Genomic DNA, 25886 nt, shown 5'->3' with positions numbered 1-25886 from the left:
GATTGAAGCGTAACTTTCATTTTCTTAACTGTATATATATATATATATATATATATATATATATATATATATATATGAATGATGTTTGCAATTATTCATGGCGGTTCCTATTGGTATTATTCAAATGCAGTTTTTTGTTTTGTGATAAGTCTGTGTTAAGGTACTTTTAACTTTCAGGAGCTGCTCCTCAATTCTAGTTGGCTGCCGCAGACATTTATTACATAGGCTAGATCAGTCTCTTTATAGAAATAAGCTCCATCTAGTGGTCTACTACACAGAAGTATTTTGGCTTGTTTTTCTGGCAATACACTGCTGTGCACTAGATGACCCTGGCCAGTTGTTATTAGTATTAGAAAGTTTTAGAAAGATCTAGAAAGAAGGAGAACTCGCCCTGTATGGTGACTTTGTTATTTAATCTTTAGTACAGGTCAGTACACGTGACAGTCTTCGAGGAATTCTAGTCAATCGTCATTATAGGACATCAGGATCCAGAAAAGGGACCACGCTGTAGAAGAGGACTCTATACCTCTGGGCAGCAGTGTGGAGTAGTGGTTAGGGCTCTGGACTCCTGACCAGAGGGTTGTGGGTTCAATCCCTGGGGGGACACTGCTGTTGTAGCCTTGAGCAAGTTACTTTACCTAGATTGCTCCAGTAAAAACACAGCTGTATAAATGTGTAATTGTATGTAAAAATAATGTGATATCTTGTAATAATTGTAAGTTGCCCTGGATAAGGGTGTCTGCTAAGAAATGTAATAATAATATTTTATTTTGAAGACTTGTTTGACCGTTGACTGAAAATCACCTCCAAACCTTACAAAGAACCTCCAATACAAATGCAGTATATGTCTTTTTTGATGTCTCAGTAGAGGATCATCTCTCTTCCTGCACAACCGGTTATTATTATTATTATTTGTTTATTTAGCAGACAGAGACTATGTGAACTATGCATCAGCTGCAGAGTCACTTACAATTACATCTCACCCGAAAGACGGAGCATAAGGAGGTTAAGTGACTTGCTCAGGGTCACACAATGAGTCAGTGGCTGAGGTGGGATTTGAACCGGGGACCTATTGATTACTAGCCCTTATCTTTAACCACTGGACCACACAGCCTCCCTAAATACTTATTGGAGGATATATATCTACAATGCTTCCAAAAGAATGGTCTACTCAGTCACACTGTTCTGTAAAAAGTATAGAAAAAGAAACCATACTAGGCCCTTAAGAGTTTCCATTGCAACAACTGTGTCGTTTGATAAAGGACCCTTTTATAAACTTAACAACAGAGTTGAAGTAACAGGTTGAATGTGTAACCAGGGGGTTCTGAAGGGAACTGTGTTGTGCAGCTTCATTGAGTAAATGGCCCTGCGAATTGAGGCTTCTCTATATGAAGCACTGCATACAGAACCCCCAATGCGTTGCTCGCAGTCCTGACAGAATACACAGGGACGGAACTTGAATGGAACTAAAGCAAACAGCCTACCAGGGTGGAATAGCTCTATTGATGGCGGAAAGGGAACATGCATTCTAGAATGTTATTCATTATCTTAGAGAATGCTTATGTCTGTGTAAAATGTTAACAGAATGGGACATTCTGGATCTTATAAATGAATAGTGATATAAATAATTGCGATGGATAACCAGGATAAGGGGCCAGTACAAATGGAATTGATGCATTCACTTAATTCAGTTTCTGTTCTCTGTCAGTTGTACATGCCTAATACAATAATGCTTTTATTATATTCTCATTGTTCCCTAGTTTTTCATAAATGAGATGTTTGGATGAAATGTATTATGTATTACAATGCTAACCACATGTCAGTCAATACTTAATTGTGTATTTTTTTCAAATTCTATGCACATAAATTAAATTTTAAAACTCCCCTTTAAATCAAATCCTTAACCAGGTTTATAGTACATAAATGCATAATATATAAACACACGCATAATATATAAATGAATGTTATAATGCTCAAAAGAAAGTTGTACCCCTCTACCCACTTTAGTGGCTCTTACTGCAAGTTCTGTGTTTAGACAACTTTTAAAACACGTTAGCTGTCGAGTATTCTATTACCACTCTTTTTGCAACACAAAAATAACAATTGAAAACAGCTTGTATTTGCCATTTACAACATTTTGACAGACGGATATTTTTTATTTGACCACCACTGACCGGGTACGTGTATTTATTTGCAAATTAATTACTTTTAAAAACTCAATTGGTCTTCCTCAATTAATTATACAATTCCTCGCTGAAATAATTTCTTTACAGGATATGCTTTTTTTCTCGCTGTGCATTTGATAATAATAATAATAATAATAATAATAATAATAATAATAATAATAATAATAATAATTAAATTTTTATTATTTTGAAATTATTCTTAGATTTGTAAGAAGTGATACAATTTGATAAGATGTTACGATATATCATATAGCACATCAATATTTTTTTAAATAACCAGATGTAAATCATTCAGTAAGCTACTAAATTAAAAATATAGACATAAAGTAATATTTAATTTAAAAAAAAACTCCAAATTGACACACAAAACCACAGTTACTCACGGTTCCGTACCTACAACTGCACATTTTATCACTTCTCTCTTCCCAATCAATCCTTCGTGACATCTCGTCATCTAGAAAGTAATGAAGCAAGTTGGTGGCTGAGTGAGTATACAAGCTTGGCTAACAACACTGCAAATCAACATTGGCAAGCAAGTACAAAGCGTGCTGGAACCACCCACTCACACTTTTAAGCAAGGCTGGAATATATTTTTTTTAAATGCAAGAATTTCTGTTGAAACGCTTATGCAGGGCTCTTTTTACTCTTTATCGAACTGAACTGCATTAAATGGATTCTGGAAAATACAGTTCTAAAGTACAATTCATTTTTTTGTATTACAGGATTACCATGCTCATGTACTAAATTATATAACCATTTGTATTAAAACTGCTTTACTGGTAATATGATGCTAAACTGTAGGTTAATTAAAAAATAAGTAGGCCAAGGACGCACTTACACAAGTATTTTATTTGTACCATAACATTCCAAAACCTACATTAAGTGAAACTAATCTTCACCATGTTTTCTATAAACTTTTACTGTGGTATAGTAAAGCAAAGCAAAAATATTAGATTAGGCGCAGCATGATACACATTTATGATTCTGTTGACGTAATACATACAGCTGGGTTAGAAAATATTAAAGAAACACCTTCCTTAAAGAACGGCATTATGGGGCAGGTCCAACACTGCCAACCAGGAATGCGCGGCTTTCTGCAGAGTGTGTAAACTGTCCAGGAAAGCACACACTCAGCATCCATCTATTGCTCCTTGGGGATCTTGTTGCTGTGTTCTCTGCTTTGTGTTTGACAGAAAAGCTGATAATCTTCGTTGGAAACCGAAGTGAACTTTATTTGAACCTTTGTGAGACGTTTCCCCTGTGGGCTACTGGGATTACATTTTAATCATGGCATCGCTGCTGTTATTGAGACTTTAAACAAGTAGCAAATAACAAGCACTGTTCTATTCTGATCTTGGCACTTTTGATAGCAATGTTACTGGCAATATTACCGTAATTTCAAATATCATGAAAATTCAGCGATATGAAACATAAACTAAAACTAGCATCAGAAGATAAAGGATCCACTTTTACAGTAAATATACAAAATACACGTGATGCTTTTTTTAAACAATATTCTCTTTGTGTGCAGTTTCAAAGACAGCAACATTGCTCCCAAGTCAGACCCTCTAGCTGCACGATTGTTGGCAACTATTTTTACACTTAACTCCTCAATTCAGTGGGATTTTGTGTATTGGCAATTATTGCTAGGAAAAATGCAACCTTTACTGGCTAGTGTAAACTGGCCCAAATATCTTTATTAGAGGCTGTGTTTGTTGTGTTATGTATTCAAAGCTTCTATGAGGATAGCTATGCCATATTTAATGCCAGCCATAATCTCTTTCAGTATACTCACATACTTCACATAACTCTATAGTTAAAATAACTATCTAGCATTCAATGTACAGCTATGCAAAGTTCCAGACAGAAAACTCGAAATACACCTACAATCAGCAAACGTCAAGCAGACATTGGACTAAGGAGTTAAACTCCCACATTTATGTCAGTGCTAATAGTATTCAAACCAGGTAAATGTAACCCGGCCTCTCTTTGCAGTCTGTGGCATGCTACTGGTCTTACCTCCCTTGTTTAAAAGGGAGGTAAGACCAGTAGTGTCCAGCCACTCGGGAGTCGATTAATTCCTTGAACCCTGAAGCTGTCCCCTAACTGAAATACGCTAACAGGTAAAGACATAAAGGAGGTTGGAAAAAACACTAAAAACGCCCGTCATAGCACTGTCAATAGAGTGTATGGCCATCATGTACAATCAAGACGGCAGTGATTCTGCGTGATTCGTTAGTCTCAACATAGTTAAAGGATACAATCAAAAAATAAACCATGCATGCTGGTGCCTTGTTCTATGGCAGGATTCAATCAAACATAGTATATATGTGTTTTTGACTCATCATGTCATGCTATGTCTGGATTTTTGATTGAATAGTGCCATAGAATAGAAGTCATAAGCGGAAAAGTTTTTTCTTTTTTTTATTGAATCTGCACCTAAGCCAGCATAACCAACTCCTGATTAACTCCCAATTTGAAAGGTAGAAGGTGTTTGGGTCAGCATTTGATGTACCCACAGAGCTATGAGGGGAAAATCTCATTCAGCTGACTGTAGACAGTGCTACTGTCCCTCCCCATCCATGAACAATGATGGTTAGTTCAGGTTTTGCTGTGCGTATTAATTATACATGTAGCGTTGGAGGTTCATACTGTATATATTATTATATTACCTGCATGACATTCCTCCATGTAATTACATTGGTATCAAAGCAGCGACAGACGATCACAAGTCAAATGAGCTCAGTTATTTAATTTGCAATTAGTTGTTAATAAAAGAGTTGTTGCATAAGGACTGAATGGCTGCGCCTACTCATGACCCCATTCAAAAGAAATAAAGATCTCCCACCCTGCCACTTGTGATCACAAGAGCATAACAAGTAAACCGAATTTCTGGGGATTCTTAAAAATGACTCATTGTTCTTCAGTTGTATGAATTGAAGGGCTCGGCAATTCACCCTTGCATGTTAAGTATTTGCATTCCCAAAAGCTCAGCCTCGCAAAAAAAACAAAACAAGACAATCAGAATCTTCATTTCATTAAAGATCACAAGCATACCCAATGCAAATTGAAATTGTCATAAAGAATTGTCTGTTTACTTAGGGAAAGTCTCTGTAAAGCAATGTTTGCTTGTTAATATATATATAAACCAATGGTGTGCCGTGACAAAATGGACTTGGGTTGGGGTTGCTCACTAATGATTGGTCAGCTGTCAGAGCTTTGACTTTCCCGTTGGTTGCTAAAGCAGGGCCTTCAAGTGAGGCAGAGAATACCCTGGGAGATTTATGGCCCGCCTCTGCTCACTCCTCATTGGTCGCCTGTCTAAAAAAAAAAAAAAAAAAGGACATTCTTTGATTCGCCTATTGGTTAAACTCACTCAAGACCTTCAACTGAAACGGAGAATACCCTCAACTGCTTTTTTTTCTAGTGTCTGGTCGTTGTTTTAGACTTATGCGGGGGAAATGCAGATCTCTTATTGGCTGATCACATCCCCTTCAGGAAACGCCTAGACTCTTAAAAAACCTCTTGTAAACCCTGTAAGTCATCTTGGATAAAGGCATCAGACAAATGAACAAATCATAATTAGAGTAGTATGTTTCATAGTATAAGCAAGCACACTGTACGCAAGTGAGTGAGGCAACGTAATGCCATTTGACTGACAGTTTACTTGGTACTGTCTGGTCAGCAGAGAATACCTTGAAGGTCCTGACAGCACGCCACTGATATAAACATTAGAGTCAAAACATCTCTAATTGAATTTGCAAAGTTTATTTAAGATTATTTGTATTTTTATACAAATTACAAACTCTTTGGAGGATTATTGTAATTAAAAAATAGAAATATTGTACAATCTGGTCTTTATTTTTCCAGTAACAAATATCTAGTACTCACGACTTCATATAATGAATACTAAACAAACATAATAATAAAATGAAGTGCTTGTTTGTTAAAGACATCTTTAAACCTGGGTCTTTGAAGTTTGCACTTCACTGCAGAGCGGTTAGACCAAAACACATTCAGTTTTAAGCATATTAGGTAAATAAGACAGTGAAGACAGTCCTAATTTACACTACCATTTCCTGAGTTGAAACAATACTTGTAAAAATAGCATCCAAACAGCTTGAAGAATAAACCTGTAGAAAGTGTGCAAATCTTGAACTCATTCTTCAGTAAAATGATCCATTAACAAGGATAGAAACATGCTTCTAAAATTAGAAATGATAATAAACAGGTCTGTAATATAATGGCAGTGCAGTGGAAAGTTTTAGGTAATGTCTTACAATTATAGTAATAGGTTCTTATAATACTGTAACAATGTAACATATTGCAAGGACAATTGATTGTCTGTGATATTACTACGATTAGTAATAAATATTTACATCTTTATAAACTATAGGAGTTTCCAATCTTATCATAATTAGACTGCAAGAGCCTCCTATATTCAACACAATCACCTCTAGTGACTTCAGAACATCTGTACAAACCACTCTGCAAAACAGCAGATCAAAATGCCAAATGATTTTTGAAGAGGAAAAAAGAATGTAATAAGAAAACGCTGCCACAATGAAAAAAATGGAGCAATATAAAAATGTACTATGAATGTGAGAAACCAGAGAAATTCAAATTGTTTGCAACTAATTATAAAAGTGCACCCTGCTTAAATATAAGGCTGTAAATATATCTCTGGGTTCTGATGACATGAATAAATCAGGTTTTTAAAGTGGGTTTACAGCTTTATTATGTACAGTTGGCCGGGTATACTTTGTTACTTAAATGATTAATATTATTGTTAATAATAATTACAATATAATATAATGACAGCACAGGTGGGTTCCCTGAAGCTGTAAATCAAAGCAACCCCTAAGTGATGCACATCAACTGCCTAAATACACAGTCCTATCTACAAGAAAAAAATAACTACGTAATAAAACGCCTCTGTAGACAAACTGTTTCTCACTTTGCATCTCCATGTTAATATGGGACTATATGAACTGCTACAGAGCAGTTTTGATGTGGACCTAAATGCATTCTCCCCCATACTTGATAAGCTTAAGACAGTCTAATTGCATTATGTTTTCAAACACCTTAATTAACATTTTCTTTTTCTTCCACACCAGAGCTGTATTTTATTCAACACTAACAGCTCTTCACCTTAAATTGTATCCAACGCTGGTCTGCACAAACATACTCAAGACAGACATAAATATATAGGCAAGCCATATTTTGACAAATATGTGGCACTAAGGTCTTGTTAATTGCTAAAATGCAACCAAACTAAAAGAACAACAACAGTGGAAGTGAGGCATAGAAATGCAAATGATACTGTTTAGTGTAATAATCTAAAGACATCACTGTCATGAAAAGAAGAAAGGGTGCTTCACAAGTCTGGCTGAAGCCCCGAAACAATAATCTCATTTCCATGGTGTTATGTGGCTTTGGAGAAATGCTCCCTCTTTGATTTCAAAGAGAGGGATATTATCGGCAAGCTGTGTCTTGTTTCAGTTCAACCTGGGTTCTTTGGAAATGTAAATGGATTTGTGTGGTCCAGTCTTCTCCACAATCAAATGTAAATATATGTACAAAATGCAAACCCTGAATGTTTGCTCTTCTAAGGTGTATTCAACAAGGCTCTTGCCTTATAAGCCCACATCGACAGAATCAGCTATATCACCCCTTTTTTGTATCCAGTGAAAACCTCTGTCACGTGATAACATTTGTGGCTACCGAAGGGGCTATAGAGAATAAATAAGAAGCTTCAAATGTAATTTTAATTGTTTGGGTTGTTTTGTTTTCCCCATTTCCTATAGTGGTTCTGAGTTCTGGTGCTCTGATATTGAGTTATGCAAATGTTTCCCTAATCTGCCTTTACATGGATTTTAGCTGTTTTGAGCTTGCCTAGAGAATCCTAAATGCCAGCAGTGAACAGCCATCATCATTCCAGTGACAATTCACTTTTACCTCTGCCAGCCCTGCCTGCTCTACATTTACTGTATGTAGACCGAGAGCGTGGGGCTAGCAGAGCTGAAGACTGACGACACTCCAGGTAAGCTCTTACAAACCTCAAGATCACAGCAAAAGAACTGCGAACCACTCAGAATCACTGCAGACACCATAACATGGCCCAGGAAATGTAAAAAATAAATTGAAATGACTCTGAGCTCTACTCAGTTTTCCCTCCCCTCTAATACAGCAGTGTGGAGTAGTGGTTAGGGCTCTGGACTCTTGACCGGAGGGTCGTGGGTTCAATCCCTGGTAGGTGACACTGCTGTTGTACCCCTGAGCAAGGTACTTTACCTAGATTGCTTCAGTAAAAAATAATGTGATATCTTGTAACAATTGTAAGTCGTCCTGGATAAGGGCGTCTGCTAAGAAATAAATAATAATAATATTGGGTAGGACCGCGTAGCTCTCAGCACATTGAGAGTGGAATACGAGTGTCTTGTCCAGTGTTGATGTTTTTTTGTGACTGGGCCCCCTGTAGCACACCTGTTGCTTGTCACAATACATTGCACATATTCATTTAGCTCATCTTTAAACATGCATCACATCTCATAATGCTAAACAACATACTGAAGATTCCAAATATGCATAACAGGCCAACATAGGATTCGACACACATGGGGAGAAAAAATAAGAATGTGGCAAAGTTCATTTCTGAAAATACACCCTTTGGTAGTAACATTAAAGGGGGAACGGCTTCCGCTGTAAATACACTGTTTCATGTTTTCCCATCACTTGCAGGTAAAATCCCCATCTTATAGACCCTTAGCCTTTCACTGCACTATCTGAGTCAACAGTCTGACTTGTTTTCCTGGTAAAATGGATGGACACCACAGTTCAATGCTTGGCTTTGGTGTTTTTCCATCAGCACTGTAGGGGATAAACAGGCAACATCACCAGCCCATCAGGTATCCATGCGTAAAGCTTTCTGTGTCCTAGTTAACCACACTGCAAATCAATTGGATTTAATTAATGCCTAAAACTGATTCATATCTGGATTTAGTAAGCATTAGCAAATCATATTCCTCTGGAATGTGCCATTTGTTAGTTTTGAGCAGTTTTTTAAAATATTATTACATGTCAGGGACTATGCAAGATGAATGAGTCAAAACTGTGTGTTATATATTCCAGGTGTTTCCATTTGTCATTCTTTACAATTGTATATATCGGATAATGTATAACGTATTTGAAAAAGCTAAGGGTAATGCACAAACTATGAGGGGCAAACCAGGTCAACATTCTAGTGAACAGCAAACAAAACAATGGACCTTTAACGGGCATCTATTATATATTATTTTACAGAGAAATATAAAGTACATTCTAAACTTAAACACTGAACATAAACACATGCAGTTCTACTGTTTTCCACTTCTCTTTTCTTACCCTCACGTGATTTAACTCAGAAAAGACGCCTTGGTTGTGCTGACAAGCTTGGCGAGTTCAGAGTTTATGAAACTGGCCCCATGTTGGCTCCACCAGTCGTCAGCACCGTGATGTTATTTAAGTAGCAACTGGGCCAACATGGCGAACACAAGGGGTCAGTTTCTCAAACTTTTCTGCGATGTAGCTCGTTCCCCGCCTACATGATGACGATTTTGCCCTTTCTCTTTCATTATTGGATGTTGCAGTCGGTTATAATTCGTGGCTCTCAGAAGCGGAAGTTTGGTTGTGTTTTTCTACTCTGTCTGCCACTGAGAGAAATCAGAGGGGAGCGGTTTATTACGTTTCAAACATAATCGGTACGCTTTGTGGTAAGAATTCATATTTGGTATTGTATACTGCGCGTTACAACTGAAGAATGTTATTTGAAACGGTGCTGCGCTATATATATAACGTAAACATGATATTTTGAGACAGATTTCTCAAACCATGTCTACACAGTTTGACATAAGCAGTAGCCAGTACATAGCTTTGTTAAATCAATTGGCACGGGTGCATCTTTATTTACAAATAAAGTGACTTTTGAGTTATGATGATGCTTCGTTCTATACATGTTCCGTTCGAGCTTAGAAGAAACGATTCCTCGGCTCCTGTCTAGTCCTTTTAAACTAGGAATCTTTCTTTTCGATGTCATTTCCTGTGTGATGTGTACAGTCCAGGCATTCATCAAGCATGTAATTATATAGATACGTTTAGTTACATTACTTTAAATTGGAATGCAAGCAGTGTTGACGACACCATTCGCATGTGCATTTATTTAATATCATAATAAACAACACACTTTGAGTCGTGCCCGAGTATCTACCGTAATCCTCCTTCACATCGTTCCTGTGGTACGGTTAGTGGAAATCCAAATGTAATGGGATTAGCCATACCGTTAAGACCCAGATTCAGTGTTACATATTCAAGCCTACACAGGTTATTCAGCAGCTGCCCCTCACGTGACAGATTAAGTTGTAATGTAAATCCCTGACAAAGGCTACCAGATTTCTGGGAGGCTCAACTGGGACACATGCTGAACTGGTGGTCGGTGGGAAAGGGTCGAAATTTAACATTACACAAAACAAATGTGTACAGTAGTCCCTCGCTGAACCGCACATGTCGGGAAACAGACGGGTTGCCCGAAATAACGACGTGCAAATCATTGCGCTAAAATAACATTAATGTTTTCTATGTACACATTACATTATGTAAACTTTTTATTTATTTATTTATTTATTTATTTGGCAGACGCCTTTATCCAAGTGAAGTTATTTGGCAAACCCCTCCGCCCCATCCCCAGTTGTTCTGCTTTCCTTGAAGAAGGAGAACATTTCAGGGTACCATTCTACTCGTGAGAAGTGTTACTCATAAGAAATGTTAGCATATTTTTAAAGTGGAGACGATTATTTATTCAGAGATACTAGGGTATTTAGTAAGTAAAATGTCTGAGTAAGGAAACATGGGCAATACTATCCTCACCCCAAGTCTTGCTGTATATCATTCGTTATTTACAAACTTTTGAACACTACTGTCTGTTGTGAGATATGATGCTGTACATGCTTTTAGAGTTCTTGTAGACTTAGAAAGGCTGTGAAACAAAGTGTTACACCGTTTCTAATTGTTCCTGTAAACATTTAACCATTGTCAAGGGTATGCATTTCACATGTGTGCAGTGTAGGGTTATTTATTCAGTCTTTCATAGAGATGACGGAGTGTACACAAGTAGTCTGGCACACTAATGGTTATCACAAAAAAAGTAACCGCACTGTAATGGAGGACTAATCATAATGCCTTTTTTTAATTGATTACAAACATTTCCATTATGTTAACGTTTTAAATGTTTAAACGTGTTTAATCCAGTCATAGTTTCTTTTTTGGGGTCAAAACGAAGCTCTGTATCTGGTGCAATCTCCACTGTAAGATTCATGGCAAATGTTTAATGCTTTGCGAAAATTGATCCTGAACTCCATGTAGGTTTATTCTAAGCCATTTTAATGGTCTGCTTTAAATCGTGCTGCAGTATTAGTTTATATGAGTTAGACTACTTGCTAAAGTATTTCCGTGCTGTTTTGTTAAATCCATGCTGTGTGGATTAAAGCTGAGTTTAATGTAACATCTAGTCCCAAAAGCTTTAACTTCATTTAATGCACAGATCTAGGCCCCCAGATGTTGTTTTTGCACTGCAGGGTTATTAAATCATTGCTTCCAGGATGTTCTGGTCATTTATATAGCATTGCACTTGAACACATTTCCAAATACAGACACAAGCAACTGGATAAAATAGCAGCAAGGATTGTGAGCACAGTGCTGCTACTGGAAGTGGAGAGAAAGAGGTTGTATTCATCAAGTGGAATTCAAATTGCTGTTCAGATTCACAAAGCCAGAAGGCTCCATCAAGGTAATTGAACAAAAAATGTTTTTGCTGTTTTTTTTTTCTTCTAAATTATGAATCAAATCATGTTTATAAACAGATTCATGGTATTTAATAGTTATTTTGAAAACAAGACACTGTTTGCAAATGTATGGACACATAATCCATGTAAATTAATGTTCAAGAGAAATTGTAAAAATAACCAAAAGGGCAGGCTGTCATATGAAGATCACAGTGAATTTGTACCCCTGTAAAATAAACATCTGCAAGCAAAACTTGCATAAAATGGTATTGTTTCCCCTGTATCGGTCATCCTCGTTCTTCTCTTTCTTGTTATATTGGCTATCCCAATTGGCCATGTCAGTGTAACCAGTTTACACTATGTGTACGGTTCTGCATCTGTCCAGACAACCTTGCAGAAAGAGTCTATCTTCACTGTGGCAGTGTCTCTAAATCCCAAACCTCAAGTTTATGTCTCTTCAATAGTCTCGTCCACAATTCTCATTACCCTATATTGTACTTGCTCAAGATAAAATATTGACTCAGTTTGAGGATGCCTTTTGAAATGAATGTGGGTAGTGGATATGGTTTTCCCCAAAATGCATTTGTTGATTTTAATAAGAAGCAAGATAAAGTTAATCAAAAGAAAATTGTTGCTTATAAAGTTTTTCCAGGACACCCTGCAATTATTAGATTATATGGTGCGGGGGCTCAATAAAATGTCTCCATTAAATAATATTGGGTGTGAGTTATCTTATTACTAGCTGGGTATAGTTATTGGGGTTAAAATGGAACTGTTCATTCTAGACCACTAACCTGTGCTCAGACCATCACTGTACAAACTGCATTTTAAGGCTGACCTGTAATTTGGAGATCCATATCATATTAATTAATGCATATCTGTGGGAGGACGAATGGGGGTGAGCACAATAGAAAAGAGTTAAATGAGGAAAATCAGTGTTATTTAATCTACGAAGGGCCAGCAGTGCGCTTTTGAACAGTACTGCATCCCAGTTCACAGGAGACTTGACCTTTTAATAAATGTACTGTACACCTACACGACTGTTAAGTAGCTCACTAGGTTAGTAATGAGACTATCAAGAAATTAGGAATGGGCAATGTTAATGAAGATGCAATTACATTATCAGTGTAATAACCTTTGAAAGGAACCCTTTTTTTTCTTTTTGAAAATGTGCCACCCTCGCTATGCTACGCTAGGAGTACTTCAGATCTGGGCTTGAGTTTTACAGCTGAACTCCTTTATGAATTAAAGTGGTTGTACTGTAGCCAACAAAATGTAATACAGGAGATGTCGGTTTTCATAATCTTATAATTTATTACAAGCTTAAACACATGCAGTGCTTAATTCTGTTAAGACAAATTGAAAATATTCCCAATTAAGTAATGAACTTCTCCATTTATGAAGAGCCTTAATAAATCACCTGGATTGAGGTTATTGGGATTTACAGCCAGCAAAGGACCACATTAGAAAGCACTCCTCAGGAGCTTCGTTTTCCTCTGTTTCATTTAAGAGCCCCGTAACGATGACAACCCTGGATGACAAACTGATGGGGGAGAAGCTGCAGTACTACTACAGCAGCAGTGAGGATGAAGGTAGTGACAGAGAGGAGGAAGGGGCTGAAGGGAGGAAGACCATCCACAATCCTGAGGTTCTTGAGATGGATTACAGCCAGGATGGGAGCGCTGTTAATACTGGTAAAAAAAACAAGACATTGTAGACTGTGTAACTGATCACTGAAGCTACTTCTGATGTATGTTTGTGTGAACCCAATTTAGGGTTCAGTTTGATTTAATCTACCCAGACAGGATCATCTGGATTTTATTACAATATTTTGCAGCCCTGGATTGCGTCAAACACGTAGTTATCCCGGGATTACACCTACAAAAAGGTGCTTGATGCAATTCAGGGTAATTGACCATGAACCTCTTCTGTTCTGTATCTCAAATGCTCCAAGCACATACTTTACTTCAGTCAAATGTGAGCGGAAATTCAGTAGAGTTTTTGAATAGGTAAATATTCACGGGATAAAACTTGGCAAGTTCCCAGAAAAGTATGAACAAATTTAGAATAAACTACAGCTTCCTAAACATCAGTGAATGTAACACATCAAACAAGTATGTCAGTGTCAGTAGCATAAATACCGCCACGACTGTAAATGCAAAATTAAAGCTATCCATATAATGAAAAAGTAAATCACAATATAGTATTTATATATATAAAAAATGTAATGTACATACAAGCCCCTCTAAATAACTCCATCACATGATAATGACTGTCGCTGTCAGGGTTTCACAGTTAAACAAGCATTTCTACAAGTGTATATAAAACTGAAAGTGAAAAATACATACGCAAGTACAGACTAACTGACAGGAGCCTCCACGTATCCCCAGATTTTGATGCTCTTTGTAGCCGCTGTTCCGACTCCCAGTATCGGTTATGAAGGTGTAAAGGGAACGGGTGTTTTGGTTTGCAGGACCGAAAGGTGTCATCAATGACTGGCGTAAATACAAACAGCTGGAGAACGAGCAGCGGCAGGAGCAGCGCTCGGAGATGGAGCTGCTCATCAAGAAGCTGTCTCTGACCTGCCGCTCACACCTGGACGACGAGCGTGAGAAGGACAAGGAGAAGGAGCTGCAAGAGAAAATCAATGGGAAGGTGAGCGGCCGGGACACACTAATTCATCATGGTGGCAGGACTTAGGATACGGGATGACTCCACTGAAAGGAGTGAATACTAAGGCTTCAAAATGAATTGCATTCTATATTCTGCATGTGTCTCTATATAACTTGCTGCTAAACTTTGGTTTTCACCAACATACATGGGTTTGTTACTGTAATTCCAAAAATAAACCTGATTTTAGTGTCTTCAGTACATAATGTAATCAGATTCTACAGTGTTTAGATTAGAACTGATCACGTTATGTAGCAATGTCACCAAACATAATTGAGCAATTAACATGTGTTCTTAATGTGTGTGTGTTTTTTTTTTTTTTAAGAATCAGTTACCTGGTTATTCATTACACTTTCAGAATAATTTGTCCATTCGTAGTAGTAAACTAAGCTTATGAACTTGAGACCATGTAGACATAGCATTTTACCCCAATTTTTAAGCTTATAACTAAAAAAAAAAAATAAAAAAAATAGGGAAGTTAATTTATAATCTCCTACATTTAAACTGTAAACTTTGAACTGGGGTAAATCATTGAATACGACCCTTAGTGTTTTTATGTGTCTGAATTTCAGGTGACCCTGCAAGAATACAACCAGCTTCAAGCAGAAAACGACAACGAGGACTTTCTGCAGCAATACAGAAAACAGAGAATCGACGAAATGAGAAGGCAGTTGTACAGCGGGAAGAGATTCGAGCAGGTCTTTGAACTGGGGAGCGCAGAAGAGTTCTTGGACACTGTAGACAAAGAGGTGAAAGGCACGCTGGTGATGATTCATATCTATGAAGACGATATCCCTGCCTGCGAGTCAATGGCGGGCTGTATGATATGTCTAGCCGCCGAGTACCCTCTTGTTAAATTTTGCCGTGTCAAAAGTTGTGTGATTGGTGCCAGTGCCAGATTCACTGGGAATGCCTTGCCTGCTCTGCTGGTCTACAAGGAAGGAGATCTGATTGGCAATTTTGTGCGTCTCACAGATCAGCTTGGAGAAGACTTCTTTGCAGTAGATCTGGAGGCGCTATTGCAAGAGTACGGCCTTCTGCCAGATAAACATGCAGTGATCCCAACCTCTATCCGGAATGCCTCTATCATGTGTCACACACACAGCGATGAAGACAGCGATCTGGAAATTGATTAGCTTAAAACGGAAATTCAAGTCTGTGATATAAAGCAACAAATATATGATTAATTATGATCCTAAACATGTTTGCAGGAACATAAAATCTGTAATAATGATGTGCTAACACCTCAATCAAGATGTGTTTATTTATTTCTCTCTTCTTTTCTGTTTGTAAGTCATTCCCTCTTTATCGACCTAGTGGTCTTGACCCCTGAGCTAAAGGTGTGTTTTCTTTGAAACGTTCAGCTTGTTGTTGATATAGCTAGTTTTAAAATATAAAATGGATTGCTCATCAAATAAATTGGATCCACATATGCTCCAATTTGAGGGACTGTGAAAGCACAGTTTTAGATAACATTATGTGTTCAAGATTTCAGCCTTCCTCTCAAACAAAAGAGAAACCCTCACATAGTTTGCTTACCTTGGGCTGCACAAATGTAGGGTATGTAGTTTGCATAACTGGAAAGATTGGTTAGCATTGTTTTACATGCAGGTTGTGTTTTTTGTTGTCAACCGAAATCTGGCAGTGGGGGGATTTCTGATTATTGATCATACTGAACGATACATCAGTGATTGGGAATCAATTATTTAAGGTTGGTTTAGCAACTGCAAAATCACCCTGTGTGTCATCTAGACCATTAATTCAGTGTATTCGTACACAGGTAGATTATGAAAGAAAGTGCTAAAACATCGAGTTAGCAGTTGCAGCATCTCATTAGAGACTTATAAAGCAATAATCTAATCCAGTCTCAAACTATTGCAATACCAATATTCTGCTGTTAATAAATACCCTGAACTGTTAATGTAAATGTTTATTAACAAGGGAACTAACTTTTGAGTACTTATATGGTTTTGGAAAGTACATTTTCAGCCTGTCTTACTGTGTAATTATGAGAATAACTCAAAGATAATAACATCTTGGTATGAACCCAATGCATTATGTAAGCAAAGCTACAAATGCAAGCCTGTGGGGGCACAGTTCAAACCTCTTGGCTGTGCAATCACAGTCCTCATTGAGAGTTCCCCTGCAAATGGTAATAATTGTTTTTTAAGAACTCTTTCAGTCCATTGGTACTTAAACAGTACAGCAATGGCCTGTTTGCATGCCACTCCACTTCTAATTAGAACTGGGAGGCTCTCGTAGTGGCCGTTGATGTACATGGCATTGTGTTTGCTGAAGGTGCTCTTACAATGCTGAGTGGAACTATAGTAAATGTAAAAACCATCCAGAGGGACAGGTCCAGCCTCTTCACAATCAGATCAATAAAAGAGCCTGTTTTTAAAAGCCCAAGTTGATGCATTCAACCACAGCTGCATTAAGTGCAGAATGGAATTAACAATGTGGTCTTGTGTGTGCTCCCATGCTTGCAATGCTATTTCCTTAAAGGACTGCTAGTCAAGGTTTTAAAATCCATGTTCAATGTGGGTAATGCAGCTATTTCAAGCAGCATTCTGAAAATGAGAAGTGGCTTGCTGGTGCCTAACCTGGACACAGCAGTTTATCTGCTGTATAGTATTGTATTTGCATAGCCTGAATTAACGTACAAAACTAATGAAAAACCAAAATCGTCTATTGTAGTCCCATTGTTAACAGCCTTCCTTCTTGGTTTTGTGTTCCACATGTGTAATGTTTTGCTGTCTACACTGATTGCTTCCCTCCCCTGCCACCTCAACAGTTCATACGCAGCACTGATAATTGGGAATCCTCAACTAACCAGTCGTTTCTAGTTCAGCAAGCGATTGGCAATGACGATAACCCATTCCTTTTTCTAATGTCATTTTAAATTCCGTGCTGGGATTTTAAAACTGTTGTTTTCCTTTCAGCTTTTACACAAGGCAGAATGACATTCCTGTTACGATTTTGATAAAATAATCCTTTTGTTTAATGACAGAAATGACATAAACCACAAGCCAGAATTTTTTTGTTTTCTTACAATAGACACCTATTGTGCTGTAGATATACTGAGCAAAGAATGCATGTTTTAGAAAAGGTTGCTAGTTGTAGAAAATAGGTTGTCAACCTCAGTAGAGAGCTTTACTGTAACCTTGCATGCTGTTGAGATACATTTAAGAGAATACAGGATGTACCTGAATAGCATAAAGTAAAATAAAAATAACATTCTAGCTCCTGTTTCACCCTAGTGTATTGTAGGTTTATGACTATCCAGTCTAGTGTATACGCATGGCATCCCTCTTGCATATAAGAGTATGTTTTTAACCAACACAGAACTACCCCAAGCAAGGATATGCAAGACATTTGATTTCTCCTGTAATGTAGCATTACACCCTTGTCTGTTTTTATAGCTACACTGTACAATGTTGAGTCTGAATGATGTGTTTATTACAAGGTGCATCTTGATGTCATGTGATTGCATTTGTTTTCTTCTTTGTGATAAAATGGAGGCTCTTGTGTACTTTACTGTACGTCTGAACTAACATTTTAAACACCTTCATGTGAATGCTTGTTACAGTACAAATGGTAATGACCAGTTATTTAGCTTATTTATGTACTCCTGTCAATGTTGTATGAAGGGACAAGCAGTTCTTAGTTTTATACCTTTTGTACATTTTAATGATTCCTACTAAATTGTGAGAACTAAAATGAAATAAAGCACAAATAGAACCTCTGTTGTTTGTTATGCATTTAAATCTTTGATATTATTGTTCTGTGTATTTCACTTCTGAAATGCACCATCTCCCACATGGACAAAACAAGATAGAAAGTCATCAAAAGGGTATTTTTACCACCTTCAGAAACAAGCAGCATGTGGGGTGTATACATAATATATACATACAGATGTGCTCAAATTTGTTGGTACCCCTCCACAAAAAACAAAGAATGCACAATTTTCTCTGAAATAACTTGAAACTGACAAAAGTAATTGGCATCCACCATTGTTTATTCCATATTTAATAGAAATCAGACTTTGCTTTTGTTTTTTTATTCAACATAATATTGTAAATAATAAAACAAATGAAAATGGCATGGACAAAAATGATGGGACCGCTAACCTAATATTTTGTTGCAAAACCTTTAGAGGCAATCACTGCAATCAAATGTTTTCTGTAGCTCTCAATGAGACTTCTGCACCTGTTAACAGGTAGTTTGGCCCCCTCTTCCTGACCAAACTGCTCCAGCTGTCTCAGGTTTGATGGGTGCCTTCTCCAGACTGCAAGTTTCAGCTCTTTCCATAGATGTTTTGGGTCATTATCCTGTTGGAGGACCCATGACCTGCGACTGAGACAGAGCTTTCTGACACTGGGCAGTACGTTTCACTCCAGAATGCTTTGATAGTCTTGAGATTTCATTGTGCCCTGCACAGATTCAAGGCACCCTGTGCCAGGCGCAGCAAAGCAGCCCCAAAACATAACCGAGCCTCCTCCATGTTTCACTGTAGGTATGGTGTTCTTTTCTTTGAAAGCTTCATTTTTTCATGTGTGAACATAGAGCTGATGTGACTTGCCAAAAAGCTCCAGTTTTGACTCATCTGTCCAAAGGACATTCTCCCAGAAGGATTGTGGCTTGTCAATATGCATTTTGGCAAATTCCAGTCTGGCTTTTTGATGTTTTTCTTTCAAAAGTGGAGTCCTCCTGGGTCTTCTTCCATGGAGCCCACTTTCGCTCAAAAAGCGACGGATGGTGCGATCAGAAACTGACGTACCTTCACCTTGGAGTTCAGCTAGTATCTCTTTGGCAGTTATCCTTGGTTCTTTTTCTACCATTCGCACTATCCTTCTGTTCACTGAATCATCTGATTTATATAATGTGTGTGCTGGAAGTGGCTGGGGTTTCTAATGTAGCATTTTTTGCATTTTGTTATGTACTGTCAAATGGCTTGAATGTATTTTATTTATCACATTGCACATGCATTCATCACTCTAAAGGGATACTACCATTTTATTTGTAATATTTGCCTTCTTACCTGCTTCATATCCTATTATGTGCAGTTTGTATTGTTATTGTTTGCGGTTTCTGCTTTAATCATTGTTTACTACAGTACCTAAGGTTCACGAAGATGGGAACAGTTTTAAGGTACCTAACCTGGGTCTCTCTTTACAGTTATTGAATATTACAGAAAACATGCCTACAATGCAGTTATCGTGCAGTAAATCCCACAGCATGGAGTACATGCTTGCAATTAGCTTTATTCATTCTAGGATGATTTCTTTAAATAATGTTTTATTATTAAAAGAGGCTACACAAGTCTACAGATCTGAAGAGAGGAAATGTACACCATATATTAATGTAACAAGGATCAATTACTGATTAAGTTAATGCAGATATTTACTTAATATGTCATTTTTAAAATTGGTGCTTCAGTAAAATCATAGACAAAAAGATTATAGATTTGTAAAAATATATTTTGAAAAAGAAGTAACAAGCATTTTGTGTATTTTATGTTGTAAATCATTTTATTGAAGAATACTATATTGAAGTTGCAGGTGGTTTTACATGGTAAACAGTTAAAAAAAACAAAAACATGTTATAGTACTGCATGAAAAGGGTACTAGCATTGAATACATAGTGTTTACAGAAAGCATTTTTTTTCATAATCAAAGAAAACAATACATAAAAGCCACACTACAAGCAAAAAACTATGCAATGGATCATCACAACTAGAAATGTAATACATTTCTGAAATCCTCTATTCATATCGGTCAGCAGCAACACTCAAACTGTGTGTATGCATAGAAGCGCTCAGATGATAAATGGAATACCACCGTGTATATTATTTGCTATATACACAAAGAAATAGGTCACAATAGCAGTAAACACAAATAAACAAAGCAGCTTATAATGAGCAGCTGAAGAGGCCAGCTCCTGTGTGCAGCTCCTCTGTGGGGGTCATGAGCACACAGAGTGTGTTCCAAGAGGTGATGCGTGTCGGAGCCCAACTCTGCACAGACAACAAGCAATGGAGGGGTTACAAGAGTTTAGAAGGCCATTTAAAAGAGTTGTTTATAGACTGTTTATGAAAACTAGAATGTTTGTGAGAGCAGGAAGGTGGTTTGCCACAGGATGTACAATCCTGTGTCTAGAACGGGACAAATTAATTAATATATATATATATATATATATATATATATATATATATTAGAAATGTTTTTAGGCTCGAGTGAAGACAAAGCTAACAGTTTCTTAGTTTACCAGAAAAATATTTTTGAATGAATAAGTTTGCATTTGTTTAAATGTGGAGTTCTTGTGCTTTTTCTTCTTTTTCCTAGATATTTTATGAGACATGGAACAAATCTGTAAACAGGAAATAAACATGTTTTACAAAATCACACCTTAAATGATGTACCTATCAGCTAGGTGCAGTATCTTTTTTCTATGTGATTCCCTGATATCATTCTATCACAGTTTAGCTTTCAGTGCACTATACTTTAAATGGAACCACACTATGCTGGCTATGCACTTTGTAACAAGGTGGGCACAAACAGGCAGCCCGGACACCGCAAGCAAATGTCTTAACCACTATGCAAAAGCGTGTCTGCATTCAGAGTGTTTCTTAGCTCTCATCCTAGAGGGCAGAATCCGTAACAGCAGTGCATCACATAACAAGCTGCCTCTGCCGCCTTCCGAAACAGACGCAGAAATGAAAAGTTGCCATCTTTTGCTCTCAAATGCAAGCACGTATCTCTTTTCATTCATGTGTGGTACTTTCATAACAGCCTAACAATAACAAATGCTTTCCTTTTCAAGATTGTTTACCAAGCAGAGCACATTCTGTTCAATGACTGTTCTGTTAAACTGAATTGTAACTGCAAATGCTGTAAGCATGCTCAAACAATGGTCACTCGTACGGGTCCCTGTTTATTGTTTTTGAGAATGTTTCGGTTCTTTACTTTTTTTGTTTCAGAGTAAATAGTTTCAAATGTCATGATCTAATTTCTGCTTTGTTTACTGTATGATGTTTGAGTTGGTTCTCAGATATGTTGATTTTCATGTTTTGATGAGTCTGTGTTACAGTGCTTTCAGGAGTTCTGCTCTGCAGCTCTAGTTGTCTGCCCTGTTATATGTAACATAGGCTAGATCAGAAGTGATCAGCCCCTTTGGATCAGATTTCCTTTAGTTCTGCTTGCAATACATTGCAGTGCACAAGATGGTACTGCTGCTTACTACATTAAAGACCCTTCTGCTGATCTAGCCTACATTACATGTGTCACTTCTCTCTCACACGCTTGGATACGCATATAGGCTGCTTGGAGATTATGTCATGCAATCTTCAACAAGCTGTATGTTACATCCATATCAGTAATATCAACATATTGAGCAAACAGTAGCATGGGTGTTTCACAATACTGCAAGGGCTATTGATCAATTAGCTAGAATGCATTTATAGTTTTATTAGTACACTTACTAATAAGGGCTGTTCAAAAAATGCATTCTATTTTATGGTGACCCCACAAACTCCCATACTTCAGTTCAAAGGTCCACATATTAATGGAATGTGTGAAATGACCATTTTCTGTCCATTCGTCCCATATATGTTGAAGGTCAGTATTGGATTGAGCACTCCCGGAGTCTGTTTAAAAGAAGGAAAATTAACTGATTGCAGTGTTACTGTTTCAAATGGCTCTGGGGGGGGGGTAGAGAAGAACGTATTGACTAGGTACGTCATGTGCTCGCTGGCAGATCTCGATCAATATCAATTACTCACCACATTAAATGATCAATCTCTGTTTAGGGTACAACGGAAGCTGTGTTTTACTGGACACATTACCATTTCTAATTTTATTAAAGGAGCTATGGATTGGTTTCACAACCCCTGATTAGCACTAACCTTGGAATACTTCATGTTAATGTTAACTAAGGGAAGGTATTGCTAACGTAGAACAGGTTTTACAGCCAGCATGGAATGCCAATATGTGGCCTATTCTATGAAAACCCAGCTGATGGAAAGGGTTCTGTACTTCTCATGCAGCCACCACTTAAAACTACTTTGTTGCAGCAATCTGCAAATGGAGGCTCTTGCTAAGTCTGACCTGAGCATTTATTACAGGAGTTATAGTCTATACTGCTTATGTCCAGGTAACAATGGTTTAGCATAGACCTGACAGCTGTCACTTGATCATTCTAGTAACAAATTTCACACTTACTTGAGATGATAACAAAAACAATATCAAAGATACGCAATAGAATTTAGGCCCTTTAGATTTCCTAGATTTTTATTTTAATGTGCAGTGATGCATTATTTTGGTTTCTCGTGCAAATATTTAAAAATTATTTTGAAAGATCCAGCGGATCTCTGAAATGTCCCAATAAGGAATAGAACACAAGTATTGCAGTTGAATAAATAATTCATGCTGAAGCTGTAACATATCCTATTTTCAGCTTTTTATTTACAGTGATTATAGACCACGTTTGAAGCTACATGATACAGTATTTCAAAAGTATAGTTCTAATGTGCAGGTGTTGCCATAGGAACTAATACTCACCTCTTGAGCGGTTCCAGATTAGATGTTTGAGTTCTCGAAGAGCCTCCGTCAAATTCTCTACTTTATCGTGAAGATAAATATTTTCCTCTCGTAAAATATTGATGGTGTCCTGCAGTTCAAATTCTGTGCTGAATTTAGGAAAAGTAGCAACAGCATAAAAAAGAAATGCAACCGTTATAATGAACATCTTGCTCCTGGTCTCTCAGTTTTCAGTTTATTTCTTTCAATGAGCGTTATGCACTCGTATCATTAGATGAAAAGATTCCCTTCTTGACATTTCTCACTCCTCCTTCCCCTCAGCTACAACTGAACTGCTTTCATTCAACGCGAGCATCTGTTTATGCATTTACATCTGTTTTAAAACAAACACGAAGATGCGACAACGTACTGCTTTCATGGAACAGTTTTTTTTTTGTTTGTTTTTTTTTACGCCAGGGGTGTTGGAATGTCATTGAGCTATTTTTACAGATCAATTAATTACATCTGCTTCCGTGAGTAACAGCTCCCAGTTGTGAGACATTGCTGGATACATCGCAAAAACCGACCTCGCTTTGAAGAGCGCACTATTAAGTGGTACAGTATATTTTATTTCACACCTATAAATCTATTTTATATTGCAATAAAGTTTGCATTAAATATTATTTGGGCGTATACTCATGCGATTCAATAAAAAACAAAAAAAACAAAAAAAACTATAAATCACATGTATATCAATGTGGAACACACGTTTTCTGAAGTGTCCTCCTCTATTTATTATGAAGAGAAGTCTAAATGTACATTTGTATTGTATTTATGTTGCCATAATAATTTATATTTTATTGAAATTCATTATGAGTTTGTGGTCATTTTCACTACAACTGACAACTAAATATGCGATTCATGTTCATATGTACCATATCAACTGTTTACCTGATCAATTAATTATTTAAATGCATATACATTTTGGACAAAAATAAATACATTAATAATAATAATAATAATAATAATAATAATAATAATAATAATAATAATAATAATAATAATAAAAGATTATAGAACACTATTAAACCCTAGTTTTTAATCGTCAAAATCTAAACTATTATTTCGCTAAGTTGATTTTAATTAAGCAATCAATAAACCGGGGTTTAGTTTGAATGACGCTGTCGTTAATTGGTTCCTGGGGCAAGGAAACGATGCGAGCAAGTAAGGAGTGCAAAGGCACCATCGAAGGTTAGCTTTCTGGGTGAAGGACAAAACAAAAAAAAAAGTTGAGAATAAATCCTAGATAAAATCAGATTGCAGGTCATTTAAATTGCTAAAAATGTTAATACTGTCAAACGGTGTTTACGTGATGTCCCTTTGTGGTATTCTGCACGAGGTGCATAATCAATCAGAACACTTTTCCACATTTTTAAAATAAGATTGTAGCTCTCTTTACATACCATTTCATGCCAATATTGTTTAGATACAGTAAATGGCACACAATGCATGGCTAATCAGATGTTCTTTGATCATGCACGAGTCTATAGGATAGGTGAATGAACGTGTAGACTCCTGAAAACTCCAGCCTTTATGGCTTCTGTCAAATCCTGAAAGGCCAGGTGAGTGCAATTTCCATCAAATTGTGTTTTAACCTCTAACGTGGTGATCGAGATATTTCAAGCTGCAACAGTCCTGTGCATCCAGCAGTGCTATATCTAGAATAGTATTTAATCCAGGGAGTAGTTAAGTAGGCTAAAATGAAAATGCGGCACAAATACATACATACATACACACACATATATATATATACACACACACACACACACACATATATATATATATATATATATATATATATATTTGTTTTAATGAAATTGATTTTGGAAAAAGATAACTCCATAGGAAAGGTCATCATCAATCAACATTAACAACGGATGTCCTTCTTAAGCCCCTTTCACACGGACATGCTCTACCCGGGTCAGGTGTTTGATAAAGCAGGGTTGACCTGGGTGACAGACCCGCGTATCAATGCCCCGGAAGCAGCTTGTTACTGATGCTTCCTTTCAAGCTTCTCTGGATAGAACCATTGGCCCAAATGTTGATTAGAGCAAATGTTTTTTCATCCCCGCTGCAATCTGGCTCATGGTGTATCTCAAGCAACAAAAATATGGCTGAACAGAAAAGTTCCTTGTGGAAGTGAAACCTTCACGCAGGCATGGCTGTTTGTTATTTTGTTGGCTTACGAACGGCCGTAATGCATTTTGTCTTGCTCAACCCAGGTCAAAACGTGTCAACCTACATCCTGAGGTGGGTCACTGTAACCCGGGTTAACCTAGGTACGTGGTTTCATACTATGCGGGATTGTGATCTGGGTAGCTTGGATCCAGGTAGCAGTGCCAGTGTGAAAGGGGTTTTAGTATTGATGGGGATATAATCGTTCTGCAGTTAATGAAAAACAGAGAGCTCAATAGCAGGAGTAATTATTGTACTTTTCAAAGTATGCCACATGGGATTAACCTTGTTTTCAGAAACACTGGACTTGGTTTATATTATTGTACCTACATTCATAGATTTCAGTCTTACCCCCACCCCATCTGGTCACCAACATGTGAGGAAATACTTGTCCATGATACTGTGAATGCAAGGACTGTTGTGGATCCCTGTTTTGCACAGCACCTTGCACATGTAAATGTTAA

At 37.2% G+C, this 25886-nt stretch overlaps 2 protein-coding genes across 5 annotated transcripts in view; one reads left to right on the top strand and one right to left on the bottom strand.

The window, feature by feature from the left end:
• The window catches only part of LOC117422615 (hemicentin-2-like), a gene marked incomplete at its 3' end in the record, with an annotated part of 45904 nt that extends 36233 nt beyond the window's left edge, over positions 1-9671 (bottom strand). The window contains 2 exon segments of the mRNA XM_058987063.1: positions 2580-2640; positions 9570-9671.
• A 134-nt stretch (positions 9672-9805) lies between these two features.
• Positions 9806-18416, top strand: LOC117422617 (phosducin-like protein). 4 transcript variants are annotated; one of them, XM_034928035.2, is made up of 5 exons: positions 9806-9925; positions 11870-12006; positions 13512-13695; positions 14475-14656; positions 15244-18416. In XM_034928035.2, the coding sequence occupies exons 3-5, from the start codon at positions 13524-13526 to the stop codon at positions 15805-15807; spliced, it is 918 nt and encodes a 305-aa protein (XP_034783926.1). In that variant the 5' UTR covers positions 9806-9925; positions 11870-12006; positions 13512-13523; the 3' UTR covers positions 15808-18416. The 4 variants fall into 4 exon arrangements, with proteins under 4 accessions (XP_034783926.1, XP_034783927.1, XP_033893711.1 ...); XM_034037820.3 differs by having other exon boundaries at positions 9818-9937; XM_034928036.2 differs by lacking the exon at positions 11870-12006 and having other exon boundaries at positions 9815-9937.
• Positions 18417-25886: the final 7470 nt, after the last annotated feature.

The sequence above is a fragment of the Acipenser ruthenus genome, chromosome 15, assembly GCF_902713425.1.
Source record: "Acipenser ruthenus chromosome 15, fAciRut3.2 maternal haplotype, whole genome shotgun sequence".
NCBI classification, from domain to species: domain Eukaryota; kingdom Metazoa; phylum Chordata; class Actinopteri; order Acipenseriformes; family Acipenseridae; genus Acipenser; species Acipenser ruthenus.
The sequence above is the reverse complement of the archived record's forward strand: the minus strand, read 5'-3'. Positions and strand labels throughout refer to the sequence as shown.